This window comes from Rattus rattus, chromosome 6 (genome assembly GCF_011064425.1).
Source record: "Rattus rattus isolate New Zealand chromosome 6, Rrattus_CSIRO_v1, whole genome shotgun sequence".
Classification (NCBI taxonomy): Eukaryota; Metazoa; Chordata; class Mammalia; order Rodentia; family Muridae; genus Rattus; species Rattus rattus.
Window position 1 is genome coordinate 137160395 of NC_046159.1, and position 15775 is coordinate 137176169.

At 42.2% G+C, this 15775-nt stretch overlaps 1 protein-coding gene across 4 annotated transcripts in view; it reads right to left on the bottom strand.

Moving 5' to 3' along the window:
- Positions 1 to 230: 230 nt before the first annotated feature.
- The window catches only part of Cdk14 (cyclin dependent kinase 14), a 475778-nt gene continuing 460233 nt past the window's right edge, over positions 231 to 15775 (bottom strand). For 2 of the 4 annotated variants that reach the window (XM_032907014.1, XM_032907013.1), the window contains 2 exons: positions 5885 to 6024; positions 234 to 648 (listed from right to left, as the gene is read on the bottom strand). In XM_032907014.1, coding sequence (XP_032762905.1) covers positions 533 to 648; positions 5885 to 6024 — 256 coding nt within the window. In that variant the 3' untranslated portion in view covers positions 234 to 532. Of the gene's footprint in view, positions 649 to 5884; positions 6025 to 15775 lie in introns of all 4 variants that reach the window. The other 2 variants (XM_032907015.1, XM_032907012.1) reach the window with 2 other exon arrangements.

The window sequence follows — 15775 nt, forward strand, 5'->3', positions numbered from 1 at the left end:
CTCATCTTAAAATGAGAGCTGTGCACGTTCTCTTGTGGGAGGGAAGTGGGGGCGTGGCCAGAGCTGCTGATACTTCATGGAAAGCTAGAAATCTAGACTTCTGTACGAAGTATCTTAATATTAAAATGATGGTAAATAATTAAAAAGCAGATTGCATCGGCCAATGAGAACAGGTCTGTGGTTCAGGTTCCTCAGCTTAAAGTGGAACTTTCCCAACGAACTCAGGCATGATCAAATGGGTGCTCAGGACTCAGTGGCTTTTCATATGACTGCAGAGTCATCTTACATGATCCAGGGCAGCATGACGTAGAGCTTAGGAGGTGCCTGAAAACACTGGAATTCCTGATTGTTCTCTGCCTCAGCAAAATGTTTGATATGTGGCAGAATAAGCCCATGGGACTCATAGGACAGCTCCAGGGAGAAATGAGGCTGAAATCGTTCACTGAAAATCTCTATTCCATGTCTACTGCAAATACTACTGTCCAGTAAAGCAGGGTCTCTTACCTGTGCTCTCCCGAGGATGCTGGGCTCGTCAGTGTTTGCTGTTCGATAGACTTTTCCCGTAACTATTGTTTTTTCCAAAGGCCCTCATGCTCTCTCCAGCTTCGGGTTGCAATCTCACATTTGGGACGGTAAAAATAGAAGACACTGAGGAGAGAATGAAACGTTTCCATTTACATATTTATACGCATGTTGACATTTTTTTTAAAGAGGATAAGAAGACTGCAATTCAGTCTGGATGTCCAGCATTCAAAACAATGTGGTATGTGTCAATGTTTGAAATGCCAAATGGTCAAAGGTGCACACCCAGCTATATGCATTTACACACACACATGCACATGCACATTCATAAGAGGTAGACCCCCAACATTTGTTTCACTGATCTTACAATGATAGACTTGGATTTATACATGCCTTTGCCATTTTTTTAAATTCATTCATGAGGATAGTACTTTTTAAAAATATTTATTTATTTCATATCTATGAGTATACTGTCACTGTTTTCAGACACATCAGAAGAGGGCATTGGATTCCATTACAGATGACTATGAGCCACTATGTGGTTGCTTGGAATTGAAATCAGGACCTCTGGAAGAGGGGTCAGTGCTCGTAACCACTGGGCCACCTCTCCGGCCCTCAAAAGAAGTACTTTTTGACTCTAACATTTCCCGGGAAGTTTCCTAAGGAGCTAGTTGCGGTGAGAAGATTGTGAGTTTGATTCTAACAGTTCTTACAGATGGCTAAGTGGAGAAGCTAAGTGGTTGGTTGAATATGAGAGTCAGGGAGCTAGGATGCCACTGGGACTTTTGGAGTCACCGTCAGTGTGTGGACGAGATTTAAATCTTGAGGCCGAATGAAATCACTCAGCTCTAGGGAATGAACCAGACAGAAAGGGGGATGCATTGGGACCTCACAGCATTCCTTAGAATGCCTGGCGGATCAGAGAGTTTGCAAAGGAAAGTTGCAGGATGTGAAATCAAACCATGAAAGAATCCTACCCTGGGAACCAAGGGAAGGAAGTGTTAATAGGAAAAGGTGCCAGATAAATGCGACCAATGCCACTGACAGACCAAGGTGATAGCTGGTAAATCCCCAAAGACAGAGGTGTTGAAATAGTATCATAGGAGTTCTTGCCACCTACGTAGAAGTCACTCAAGATGCAACAGCAAAAGGGAAGACCAGAGCTGGTCAGCTGGTCAGCGTGGTGACACGAGCTTCAAATCCCAGCATTAGGAAGACACAAGCAGGCAGGGAGCTCTGTGAGTTCAAGATCAGTCTAGTCCGTATGCAGTGAAACCCTGTCTCAAATTAAATAAACTCAGTAATGAAGAATAGGTGCGCTTGTTGTATTCATAAAAAGATAGCATGACGCTTCGTGATAGCACCATCATGCTGTTACAGTATCCAGAAGACAGTGCAGGTGAATCTACAAGCATTAGATCTGGGAAGATCCCGCAGGACTTCCATGCCTTCTCCAGCTTGCTCTCTGAATGAGAAGTTGGGAGCACAGAAGGACTAAGGTGCACAGTCATGGTTGCCTGGCCAGGATCTGTGGAACCGAGCTTGTACTGGGGTGTCCAATGATTCCCAGCTCATTGCTCTTGATACTGGACCAATTTGCTGGCCTTCTTTAGGAGATTTGAGTCTTGTGAGTTAGCAAATGAGTGTAATAAAATCAAGGCCTCTGCGCTGTGAACTGTATTTTGTTCATTTACTTCGACAAGGATAGTTCGGATTCAATTATTTATGTAACTTGATAGTATACACAGGAGAATGCCCTGTGGTGTGTGTGGGGGGAACTAATGAATTTCTTCTAAATCAACCCTCTGTTTATCTCCCTGCAGTTAAATCCTCATGAAGAAGTAGAACAAGGCTGTTGGGGGTTTAGGGACAGGAGAATGACACTGTCACCATCCCTAGTCAGCTCGGCTGTCAGAGAGATCCCTAAGTAATCCTGTGATTACTTTTGCTTCATGTGTTTATTCTATTTCCTGCCCTGGTGACACTGATATTTTGCTTCAAACTTTCTTACTATGTAACTACAATAAATGTTCACAGATGTAAGGTACTTCAGTGGCCATTTTGAAAGGTATGTTGACTTTTCCTATTCCATTTTCAGGGCTTGGCCATCCAGCACATACTTCTATTTCTATACTTTCTACAGGGTTCCTGGTGAATCCAGTTTGGCCCTATGGGCTGTATTATCTGTTCCCTGGTGGTCACTTCCCTATGAGGTCCAACTGGCTCCATTCATCCTCACTATATGGTCCCCAAGGGCCTGACTACTCAAAGCATGTTGAGGCTGGAGCCCCATCTTCTCTTTTTAACGAGGCATCACACTCTGTCTTAAGAATTCTTCTTTTGTAGATATTCTAAAAAAAATTGCTGTGAACCATTGTAGACAGAGAACTAACTTTGTGGCATAACCTGTGTCCCCTTCATGTTTCATGTTAGTGCCTCAGCTCCAATGTGTGGGCATCTGGCGATGGGACCTTTGGAAGGTGACGAAACGTAGATGACCTCAGGAAGGGGGTGGTCCTCGTGATGTGAGTAGTAGCCTTGTAAGAACAGAGAAATATTCTCTGTATCCTGTATGACCAAGCAAGCTGGGCCTCTGGCAGCCATGAGGACAGCCATTACTAGGAACAGAACCAGCCAGCACCTTCCTCTAACCTCTCCACCCCTGAAACTGTAAGAATAAACATCTGTTGTCTCAGCTTCCTCTCAGCAATGCTATTTCCTTAGGACAGTGTGGCTTGACCAAGACAGCCAGGTTCGTGGGTCTGGCAACCCATCTGTTCCAAGTTGGCTGCAGACACATCCCTTGCTTGGTTCCACAGTGTGCTTTGAGAGGTGTACCCTCCCCTAGAGTCCCTTGAATGGGAAGGCAGAAGGGTTCTGAAGTGTCACAAATTCTGCCATTTCCCAGGCAGTGAACTTTACAAAAAAAATCTACACTAATCTGAGGTTCAATATGAAGAATCTCAAGAATTTCCAAGTACTGTCAGCTGAACACTAACTCAGACAAGAGTCGCACAAGCCCATCATTCACTTTAAGGAACTAATTCCCAAAGTCACATAAGTCTGGGATTCTTTGTTTTGCAAACATGTTTACAAGGGCAGCCACGTTGTTCTAAATGGAAATGACTATAGTATTTAACACTGGGATTGTCCTTTCCGTGAATCGATTTATCCTTCATAATGATTATCTTCTAGACACAGAAATAGCATTTCTGTAACTCAAAATTGTTACTGGAGGCATTTAGTAGAATCTTGCTTTAAAAAATATAATGATTTTTTTCATCTTTATTCTCCCCCCTTCAAAAGGTTTCACTGCTCGTGATGTCTAACGTTATGCAGAGACGTGTTTCTGCCAATGAATATCGCCTTATGGTTATGCTTCCGAGAATAGCCTGCTGTGCGCTGATAAAGGGATTAATGCAGCCAAAATTCTTAATCTGTGAAATTACAAATTAAATTCTCATATTAAAAATACCACCCTGAGGTATTTTTTGTGGTTTTAATTCCCCTCTGGTGTTCTGCATACATTGTGCTTGTTAATGACAGGGACGAGGCCGTCTCGGTTGGCAGGCTGCTGCTCGGTGATAATGTGTAGGCATTTACGCCCTTACAGCAACTGGATTTAGCCACTGGCTGATAAACTAAGTGGCAAGTGGGTAATAAGTCCATATTAACAGGGAAGTACTACTACAGAATTGGGAATTCGCAGACCCTCAAAATCCTGGCTTAAACTCCACCATCAAGTCAGATAGCATTGAGCGGTTGCCAAGAAGGTCAAGGCAGAAATTATGCTGCATGGGGAAACAGTCCGGTTTTTGAGTCCAGTGAATTATAACACAGTGGGCCCAGGTCTCCCTTTTGTCTTTTCCAGCATAGGTAGAGGCATGATCTGCTCTTGCGCTCGCGCTCTCTCTCTCTCTCTCTCTCTCTCTCTCTCTCTCTCTCTCTCTCTCTCTCTCTGTTCCCCTCTAAGTTTTAGTCTTGAATTTTCCTTTAAAGTTTGGAATCACTGTGATAATAGAAGATAGACCTTCAGAAAGGAAGTAAGATGGACAAGAAAGGAAATAGAGACTGGAAATGCTTGCGATATCAAGGAGGGCTTGTAAGCGCACGGGGAGCATCAGGTCAGTGCATCTCTAGTTACCCTGCCGGGGGAGGGTGAGGAAGTGCACTACACATAGGTGTGAGATTAAAAAAAGAAAACTTAGGTTAGCAAGACTGAAGGGAGTTGGTACTTGGGATTTGGTTGCAAAAGAAAGGGTGACTGGGACTGTTGCTATGGAGAAGCTAGGGGTAGTCAGGGGTAGTCAGGAATTCCAGAGACAAAGGAAGTAACTTCATGTTTACTATTAGTGATGTACGCATACGAATTAATAAACGCACCATAAATATGCATGTATCTATGCAGTATGCTATTTTTAAGGCAATCAGGAAATAAGAAGTCTCTCTAACGGCTCTTTGGAACCTATCGCCACTGAATAAAACTATTCCCACTGCCGCCACAGTGATTTCCAAAACTTCACAAGCATTCTGTTTCACACTTGGGAAGAAAGCTGAGATACTCCCAGCCATAAATCCTTCCCCAAATACTTTAAACGTAATTGAAAAAGCCTGTGTAAATACGAGCACTTTTTGTAAAAACAAAACAAAAACCCACCCAGGAATGTGTTTGGTTTTTAAAAAAGATCCAGAGAAGAGCCGTCTGTACAAAGACCGAGCGCATGTGCAGTTAAAATGAGTTACATGCCGTCCGCTCTCACATGGCAATTCAGCGTATTTGCCAATCGCCAGCTCTGTGCTGTTCACAGTCTCCCAGTGCTCTTTAAGGTTATTGTTACAACCGAGATGGTCTCTGGAAATCAAACAGAAATGAGTCGCCTTTCCTCTGTGTACGGCGGCCAGTTAAAATAGTACTGTACGCAGAAAGCACTAAATATGTAAATCATATTTTCCTTTTCCTTTATGACTGCTCAGATCATTTTTTTTTTGGACACACACATAATCAAATACAAAGGCACGCAGCTGCCGACTGCAGAGGAGAGATAGCAAGAAAAAAAACATGAATCCATTTTCTTTCTGTGTCTGGTAAGCTAGCAATTGAATGGCAGGACTCCAATAAATATATATATATACACACACAATCTCCCTTCTGGCTTGAGTGATCGCATCTCTCTCTCTCTCTCTCTCTCTCTCTCTCTCTCTCTGTGTGTGTGTGTGTGTGTGGGGTGTCTCATACACATACAATGCATACACAAAACACACAACCTCATGTTCATGCACACAGGCATGAGCCCATCTGTCTACATGCATGCTACGTGCTGATGACCAAGTGCTTTGACTGGATGTTGGAAGTCCTACTCACTATCGGTCAGCTCCCATAGCCGCGGGGGCAGATCGCTGAAATACTCGTGGCTCAAGGCGGCCTGTGCTGACAGCCTGTTCTTTGGGGAACACTGTAGAAGCTTGGAGGCCAGGTCCTCGGCGTGATTTACATAGCTGAGCCTGCAAACACAAGAAAAAAAACAAAAACCAGAGAGATCATCAGACCAAAGAAGGAATTCTCTGAGCAGGACCTAGGGCTCATCACCTCTTCTGTACTTCAGTTTACTCCTAGCCAGGGAAACAACCTAAATTACCTGCGGAAATAAACAGACCGAAGGCATGTACACCCTCCCAGTGTGAGCTATTCCAAAATGGCCTCTTCTGTAGATATGCTAAGTATTGTTGACTTAAAATATTTAGACTATGCTTTAAGTACTGATGATTTCAGAATGGATAGACGTGAGCTAGGAAGTAGGAAACTGTAGATGACAGTTTATCAAATAGTTGCCAGCATTCACTCATGGGCTTTCTTTGTAGGCCAGACCCATATGGATGCATTTATAGGAAATTAATACCAAATAACTAGGGAAATTAAAATAGAGCTGTTATTAAGTTCTCTAGTTACTAAAATTACTTTTCCTCCAAGAATTTATATTTTCTTGCCTTAAATAAAAGAAAAATTACCGAAGCAAGTGTCCTGTCAAATGCTAGCCATTCTGATACCAGCATCCAGGTTAGCAGACAGATCTGCCTATACGATACGGGGCTGAATCGATTCAAGATGACCTTTAAAAACAACAGTAGATAGAGGGTATGTGTCTCAAGATTAGGGGAGAGAGGGACAGAAGCAAAGTCTTTGATGTGGTATGAGCTCTCCAAACGGGAGGCAGTCATGCTTGGTCTTCCCAGTTCTGCTTTTCATGGAAGCTATTCTGACGGTGGGAGCAATCAGACATGGATAATTAACCTAACCCGGACGCACTCCCTCTAGAGAGAGTGGAACATATGGCAGGCACTTTCCCCATTCTAATAGTTATTAACAGTCCAACAAGGAAACCACCCCCATTTGGTGGTGTAGAAAGTAGGTAGAGGATGGCGGTGGAATGCTTGCCGAAGCACTCCGTGTTCTCCAAGGGCTTTTAGCCATCCATCTCTGTGCTCCTGTAAGCAGGGCTAACTATACCAACTCTCAGAGGGGGCAGCCAGACGGGGGCTCGGGGCCGAGCTGTTCCATGAGTATTCTAAAAAAGCCCTGACGGTGTTGAACATGCCATTAGCCTCAGCCGCCTGCTCCACACTCCAGCCTTTCTGTACTGGGAAGGTGGAGCTTCTAGGAGGGGGTTGTGGAAGGGGGAAAGGAGTTGGCGCACTCAGGCAACACTAAAGCGGAACACAGATGGGTCCAGGAGACCTCTTTACATCTTCCCATCAGAAGGCATCATGAATGGATCTACGACTACAGTGGATGTTTGTTTCATTGGTTGGTTTTTCATTTACAGACAGATCCATGGGCTGGCTTTAAGTGTCTCTGGCTGAGAGGTGTCTGCCCACAGGAAAAGGGGTTGTTTTCAAAGCCCTTCTTCTCTCCCTTACGGAGGGGTCTAGGTCAACAACATTGTAACTTCCTGCTTCAAGACCTCTCGTGCTTACAAACTCGCCATTAACAGTTCTAAAAGTCAAGTTTAGAATAGACTCCCCAATAAAGGCACAATTACACTGACAGTACTGTTTATAAATTACACAACGAACATCCAGTTCCTATCAATTTTATATCCTTTTGATAAAACAGAGCAATCAAGCCAGACTGGAATCAGATCTGAGTGTGGGGCCTGACACAATTTTGTACACATTAAATGAATATCATTTATTTAAAGAGGAAAGAATGCTGCCAATCCCCCCAACTCGTGGTTATGCTGGCATCTGGTATCGAACACTCAATTCATGACCGTAGACATGTATGCATGAGGAGTACAGAGCAATGAATACCATTTCTTTCTCTTAGTCAAGGTGGGTTTCGAACTCATGGTCATCCTTCTGCCTCAGTTTCCTGAAGGGCTGGGGTTACATGAGACATGAACTACCATGTCTGGCTTAACACATTTTTTTCCTGATCTTAATTTTCTGTCTAAGAAATAAAATGGATGAACCACATGTGTCCGCAGTCCCTCCACTTTAAGGAACTATGTGTAGCACTTGAAACATGGCTTACTGTTTTGAAGAACCGTCAGTATTTACGGTCTGCCTTTGCAGGTTACTGCACTCAGATATAAATGTACCTAATTGTAAGGAACTCTGTGGGATGATGTCATACAGGTGAGGCAGGTACAAGACAGAAGGAGGCCTGCCATTGGATGAGAAGGAAGGATGGGCGGGGGAAAAGTTTGAGGGAGGAGGAGGAGACTGGAACTGGAGGGGACTGGAGCAACAGGAAGGAAGAGAAGCCACGAAGAACTTGGAGGCTGACGTGAAGATTCCACTCTGTGGATTTACAGGTTGTTATGAATGTTCTTAAGGGATGGATGTGTATAGGGCTTTGTATGTTTAGGTGGGCAATTATATCTTATCAATTGGATCAGAGATTGTTGTGTATTCTTTTATGTAGTGATTTAAGTGTAAGAGAGTGTGCGACCGCTAGAGACACTGGGTCACCACAGAGTTGGGATGTGTTTCTGGCAAGATATTTAGCAGATATCTTGGGGCGCTGTGGTACCAGATCTAGTGGGGGTAAAAGACAGCATTTTAAATATAATTTTACAACAACAGAGAATTCATCAATAGAAGACAATCGTCTTCTATTCATTCTTCCCACCCAAACTAACTAAACTTTCAATAATGTCTATGAAATAAACTTTTAGTTGTGATATCACGTTTATGCACATAGTTTAACTCATAAATAAAATTCTCATTTGGATATGTTACTACTTTCGTACATATTTCTCACGTGTACTTCAAGAAAAGAACCAACTTTGTACCAATTTTTCCCAGTGCGTTTTTAGTGCCGTTGCTAGAACCACTCTCCTGGGTCCACCTAAGTTGTGTGAGATATCCATGCTATGGGGAAGCAGTTTCATCTGAAACCATCGGTTTACCTTATCAGGGCTCTATAATGACGTGGCTATCCATCTCCTGTTAGGATGCATATTTGCCGCATCTTCCATAGAAACCCATGAGTGTTTTATGCTGTGCAAGGCTGGTGCTTAGACGCATCACATTCTAGAACTGTTATACCTTCCACATAAAGTAGGACTTTCATCCTCATATGGTCTTTTCTGCGTTTAGTAAGACATGCTAAGCTAAAGTTCACATTTCTGGCTCATTAATTTGATGCCTGCATGTGCCTTTGGTTTAGTGTTCCTCTGACACCTTTTGTGACCTGCCTTCTCTTCCGTATATATTACATAGCTGGGTTTAATTTTCATGCACTCAGGCAATCCGTGACTTAATAAGAAAGTTCAGTCTGTTCTCACTTTTTGAACTGCTGCTGCCAGGGTAATTGTGCACTGCCATCTTATCGTCCTGTGCCTTTTTATTTTCCTACCTTCTTTCAAATTGAATTTGAATATTCAACATCTTCTAACTCCCGTTTTTGTCTTATATAAAATGTTTAAGTGCTTGTCCCTGTACTCATGGCTACTCTTCTAAAATTTTAAAAAGAGTGCCATTATTTCTTTTGATGTTTAAGATCTTTCAAAACTTTCAAGAGATCATGAAAACTAAATTAAAAAAAATTTCCCACAGGATTATAATCACACATCTATTCTTGAAGTAACATCAATATACATTATAATTTTACTGGTTATACAAATTTAAAACTATGCAGATATTAAATTACATAGATCATCTGGCATAGAGAGTATTAAATGTGTGCTTAATTCACTACCAGAATCTCTCTTTTTTTTTTTTACAAAGTGGGTTGTGAACAGAAGAAAAAAAGAAAGCAGACTTGCCACAAAAATATTTGGTAAAGAACTTTATTAGGTATGAAAAATATTTCACAGAATTCACTTTTTTATGATTAAGAATTCTTGCTGGTTGTGGTGGCACATGCCCACGGGGTAGGCCACATTAAAGGGAGGCAGGAGTATTGGGCTAGACTGAGCTACATTTTTTGATAATTCCAGCCTGAGCTACATTTTAAAGACAAGCTGGGTGTGGTGGCAACGCCTATAATCCCAGGACTAGGGAGGCAGAAGTAGGTAGAACTCTTATGAGTTGGAGACTAGCTTGGCAAGCCTGGAAATTCTGTTTTAAAACACACACACACACACACACACACACTCAAAAAAACAACAAAAAATTAAAAGAAAAATTTTCCATATAACCACCGAGCATGCCTATCTTTTTAAAAAAATTAAACTTATCTTTCTGGAAAATCACTTATATTTTGCTAACAATACTTAATAGCTCCCTCCAAGTATTTCTTCAGCCTTTCTAGTTCAAGCTGTGCCCCAAAGTGCAAACATTACATGAATTTAGGGTTTCTTTTTTTTGAAATATTAAAATGTGTGTTTCTATACAATATGGATTAACATGAAACTTTGACCTAGAGGTTTTTATAACAGCACAAAATAAAATCTATAGGCAGACATTAAACCATAAGACTTGGACCTTAGTGGACAAAATCATTGGCCACACAACTTTGGTGTGCACTGTTTGAAACATGGCAGTCATGAACCAAGAACAAAAAGGCAGACAGACAGGCAGACTCTTCTGCCGGTGTTTGAAATGATCACTGTCGAGTAACTGCAGGTCTAGACCACTGTTTGGATTCCAGTTCCGAAGGATGATGAAAAAAACGTAAGGATTCTGCTGGGCGATCATTCACGTAGTCTCTCGAAATGCTTACAAAGGGGCGGGATTTTGGCATGGGAACAGTCATGTAACCAGTACTGCGGGATTCCAGGAGAGGACAGCGGACACAAATGAATATCTTAGTGGCTGGACTGGAAACTCACTTGCTAAGTTGGGATTCCAACGTGGCATAGCAACAGGCTATAGGAGCTCCACTGGGCTTACTCGCAAGGCATCACGGGTGAACTTGATACTGTCTCCGTAAGTTTTGCTGGCTCCCATACTGTTTTGTTTTCCTGTATCTAAGTGTACAGTTGCACTTTAGGGCAGTACTTCTCCAAATGCAAATGGTAAGCTCCACTCCACCTTGATATCCTGAACGTCACTCTACCTTCGGTTAACCATAGAGCAGCAAACTGTGGAACCCTCCAGAGGCCTGCAGCTCCGGACAGCAAGGCCAGACACAGCCTGCCATCACCAGTCTGATCAGTGGCGGCGAGACCTGAACTGGGGCACCTTTGCGCTTAGGAAGCAGCCTTAGTCTTAGCTCTTGCTTCACGTGCTCTACACCGTGGGAGTGCCAGGCTTTCCTCAGTTTTCTGTAGGTTTATTTAAAGCCACATTGACCTAACAATTGACCAAACACAGGGTTGCCCTGACAAGCTGGGGCTTGTCACTGGAAGGAAACTTAAGGGGAAGGGACACTTTGGAAAGGAGTCTGAATGTAGTATGCACATGTAATGTAAAGAAGTTTTAATGTAACAAATCCTCAGGGCCTGTTAAGTTGGAGAAACAGGAAGGGAACATCCCGACGGCAGGAGTGATTTTTTTTAAAAAATTATTTTCTCATCCTGACTATAGTTTCCCCTCTCCCCTCTCCTCCTTGCCCCTCCCCCACTCTCAGGACCCGCTTCCCCTCTCCCCCAGATCCAATCCTCCTCAAGCCCCCTCCCACTGTTAGGAGTCCCACAAGAACATCCAACTACACAACCATTACATACATGGAGAGGGCCTAGGTCAGACCCGTGGAGGCTCCCTGGTTGTTGGCTCCATCTCTGTGAGCCCCTAGGAGCCCAGGTTAGTTGATCCTGTTGGTTTTCTTGTGGTGTCCTTGATACATTCATCCAGGAATGAGACAACAGAAAGCAAGCTCCACCAGGTTCACCCACTTAGGCCAGAACTCTTGTAAATATTGTTCCTATTTTAATTCCACCTCGCATGCCTTAGCCTATCTCAAAGTGCTTGCTTCTTGGTGGGGTAGTCGCTGGTTTCTGTAGGGTCCTTTTCTGCAGAGGAGTCACGCTGTGACTGGCAATAATCTCCATTGTCCTTTAGACAATTCCCAAACGTGAGACCAAAAGCCACAGCACCACTCAAACTATAGCTAACAAATGGGAAAGCTCCTGGGAAAGGCTGGCCTTTTCCAGCAACAAGAAACTTCACCATTCCTTAGCTCCGAGCACTTAAACGTGACTAAAAATTAAGGTTTAGGATACAAAATAATTGACAAAAATAATTAGCCTATGAAATAATTGAAAAAAAAAACCCCACTAGACTGCACTAATTCTAATGACACAAGTCTCATCTTTTATGTAATTGTCTAATATTTGCTTTAATTTACTTTCTTCAAAAGATGCGCATTAAATGCTATTATTCTTGCTGCTGCTGGTGTCGCTGTGCTGTGGCCTTACCAGTGCTTGCTAGTTAACACGTCACTTCCCTCCTACTGTTTCAGACATGCTTTGCTGCCTTCATAAAAATCTCATGGCTGCTTGCTTTCTTTATTATTCATTTATTTACTATTTATTTATTTCACGAGCTTGGTGAGTGCTTCGCATTCATTGTTTCCTGGATTTCGTGTCCATCAACTCTAGAAAAAAATGCCCCGGTGTTAACCCTTTCAGAATCCTCCCTCCTCCTCACTACGTATGCAATGTGTGTATTCACTTGTCCATACTTTTCACCTGCTACCTCCTGTTTCCTCTGATAGGTAATCACCTCAGAGCCACTTTTCACTCCGACTGACTTGCTGGTTACTCTGTCCGATATATATTATTTATTCATTCATATAATCATATGTATCATATATGTCATACATGTATACTATGTATATGTATATGTATATAATCTGTATATGTATATATGGATACAGATATGTATAGTGTATGTATCTAATCCGTATATGTATTATATGTATATATGGATACGGATATGTATAGTGTATGTATCTAATCCATATATGTATTATATGTATATATGGATACAGATATGTATAGTGTATGTATATAATCCATATATATGTATTATATGGATACAGATATGTATAGTGTATGTATCTAATCCATATATGTATTATATGTATATATGGATACAGATATGTATAGTGTATGTATATAATCCATATATATGTATTATATGGATACAGATATGTATAGTGTATGTATATAATCTGTATATGTATTATATATTATATATGTATATGTATAGTGTATGTATCTAATCCATATATGTATTATATGTATATATGTATATGTATATGGATAATGTATAGTGTATGTATATAATCTATATATGTATTATATGTATATATGGATACAGATATGTATAGTGTATGTATAAAATCTGTATATGTATTATATGTATATATGGATACAGATATGTATAGTGTATGTATCTAATACATATGTGTGCTATAAATATAATATCTATGAAACATATCCCAATGACCATTTTCAATAACTGGTCTCGAGTCAGGAGGGGCTAATGGAATTCCTTGTGCTGCTGTCCTCAGCCCCAAAGATTCTCTCTAATCGCACACCTGTAGGATTCCTGAGGACCTGGAGACTGAGAATGTTTCTCCATGGTGATTTCCTTTTACTTTTCCCAAGAGCCCAGTGCTCTCCCAAGACCCAGGGATTTCACAGATTCTTGCTGTTGGCTTTTGAAACCCCATAAGCTGTGTAAATTTAGGTCAAACCTGTAGATCTTAGGGGAGACATTTCCATCTCTTTCCAGAGGAAAAAAATGGCATGAAAAATTTTTCTTGCAGTTTCTCCTTTCTAGAAGTAGGTTTGTTTGTTCGTTTTGTTTTAAATAATAAAAACACCTAGTCCACAGATTAAGCTGAACTATATTACTGACGCCCACTCCTGTGCCCTGAGTTCCTTCATTCTGTGTGGGGACACTCAGCCCCTGTGCCCTGTCTTTCTCAGGCCTACAGCAGTGTTTCTCACTTTAGACAATAACTCCGGGAAATGGCAACTTCTTCACTCTGTTCTCCTTCCTTCCTTCACTCTATCCTACTAGACATTCCCCTTCTTGACCTGCCTGTGAATTTAAAAGGATGTACCTTAGGTAGCATTGCAGGTAATTTCTAGTGTTAGTAAAGGGAACTCTTAGTGATGCGCGCGCGTGCACGTGCACACACACACACACACACACACACACACACACACACACCTATATAAGCTCCCCACAATTTAATTATTCAGTACAAAACCATCCATGTGATTTTTATATCTCCTTCCCTGTAATAATCACTAAACTGCTATCTCTGTGTGCCCCTGCCTCCTCTCTCATTTTTGAAAAGATTTGTTTGTTTATGAGTCCACTGTAGCTGCTTCAGACACACCAGAAGAGGGCATTGGATCCCATTACAGATGGCTGTGAGCCACCGTGTGGGTGCTGGGAATTGAACTCAGGACCTATTGAGGTGCAGACAGTGCTCTTAATCACTGAGCCATCTCTCCAGCCCCCTACCTCCTCTTTCTAAATTACGTCTTTCAGCTCTCCTCTATTTAGGATCAATAAATAGATTGATTGATTGGCCATGTGAAGTTAATACGGCTTGTTCTTTCACCATACAACCTTTTGTTTCCTTATGTAGATGAAGGGCCAGAGAAACCCATAGCACATGTGTGGAAACGTTCACTTCCTTTTCCTTTTTAACATTGATTGATTGGCTGGCTGGTTGATTGAATGACTGGTTAATGAAGGAACAGGAGGGTGGATAGTTGGGCACTAAGATAACCTTAGCACGTTGTTGGTGGCCAGAATACAACCTATGGGAGTCAGATCTCTCCTTCCATCCTGTGGGCCCCAGGGGTCAAACTCGGGTCATTAGTCTAGGCTGCCTTTACCAGTGAACTACCTCTCTGACCAATACATTTTCATTAAAAAAAAAAAAAAGACACTGCTGTCTGTTGAAATTCTTTGGGGAAAATCTCTGGAATTTGGAGCTTAAGTGCGTGTAAGCAGATCTGGAGCGTGTGAACAGAATCTTGTACGAGAAGTAACTTTCAAGTAAGTTGAAAATACTGCAACTCTGCTGTCTACACCACAGAGAATGCTCTGCGCTCCTCTTAACTTACCCTGCCACCCTCATTCTCTCTTTCCTTGAAATTTTTTAAGCATAAAAGGTGATAACGTGGGTAATGAAATGCAGCCTTAGTAATGAAATGGACCATCGCTAGGAGGCAGCATACTCTCTATGCTTTGCATGGGGTAGTTTTGTGATTCAGAAACACGACAGAGAGGGTGGCACAACCGGCTTCGCTCCAGCGGTAACACCGCATAACCTTGAATCTGGGGAGGATGTAGCTAAGACGGAAGGGCGGCAGGTTTAGCATGGGTCTGCCAGGAGCAGCCTGCACCATTCCTCTGCCTCCCAGAACAGGCCCGAGAGCGCCTCTGTTCCTCTCCATCCACCTTTGCACCCATCTGCTGCAAAGCGAGCAGAAACTGCACCTTCTGGAAGACAGAGCAAGACAAATCCAGAACCCACCATTAGACTAAAGAAGACTGCCAAGGTTGAAAAGAGAGAAAGGATAAAAAAAAAAAAAAGGGACAGAAAAGAGGAAGCAGCTGCTCATGGCTGGGTGAGGAGGGCCCATCCTACAGGGCAGGGCTCCTGGAAAGAGGAGACACAAGGCACTTGCTGAATGCCGGGATGTTTGATCTGGACTGATTATATCTATAGACGTTCATCTTAATCTGAGAAAAAAGAACTTTAAAAAAATAAATATTTGGTGGCTGGAGAGGTAGCTCAGTGATTAGAGCACTGTCTATTAAGGTCCCGAATTCAATCCCCAGCAATTGCATGATGGCTCATAACCATCTATAATGGAGTCGGATTCCCTCT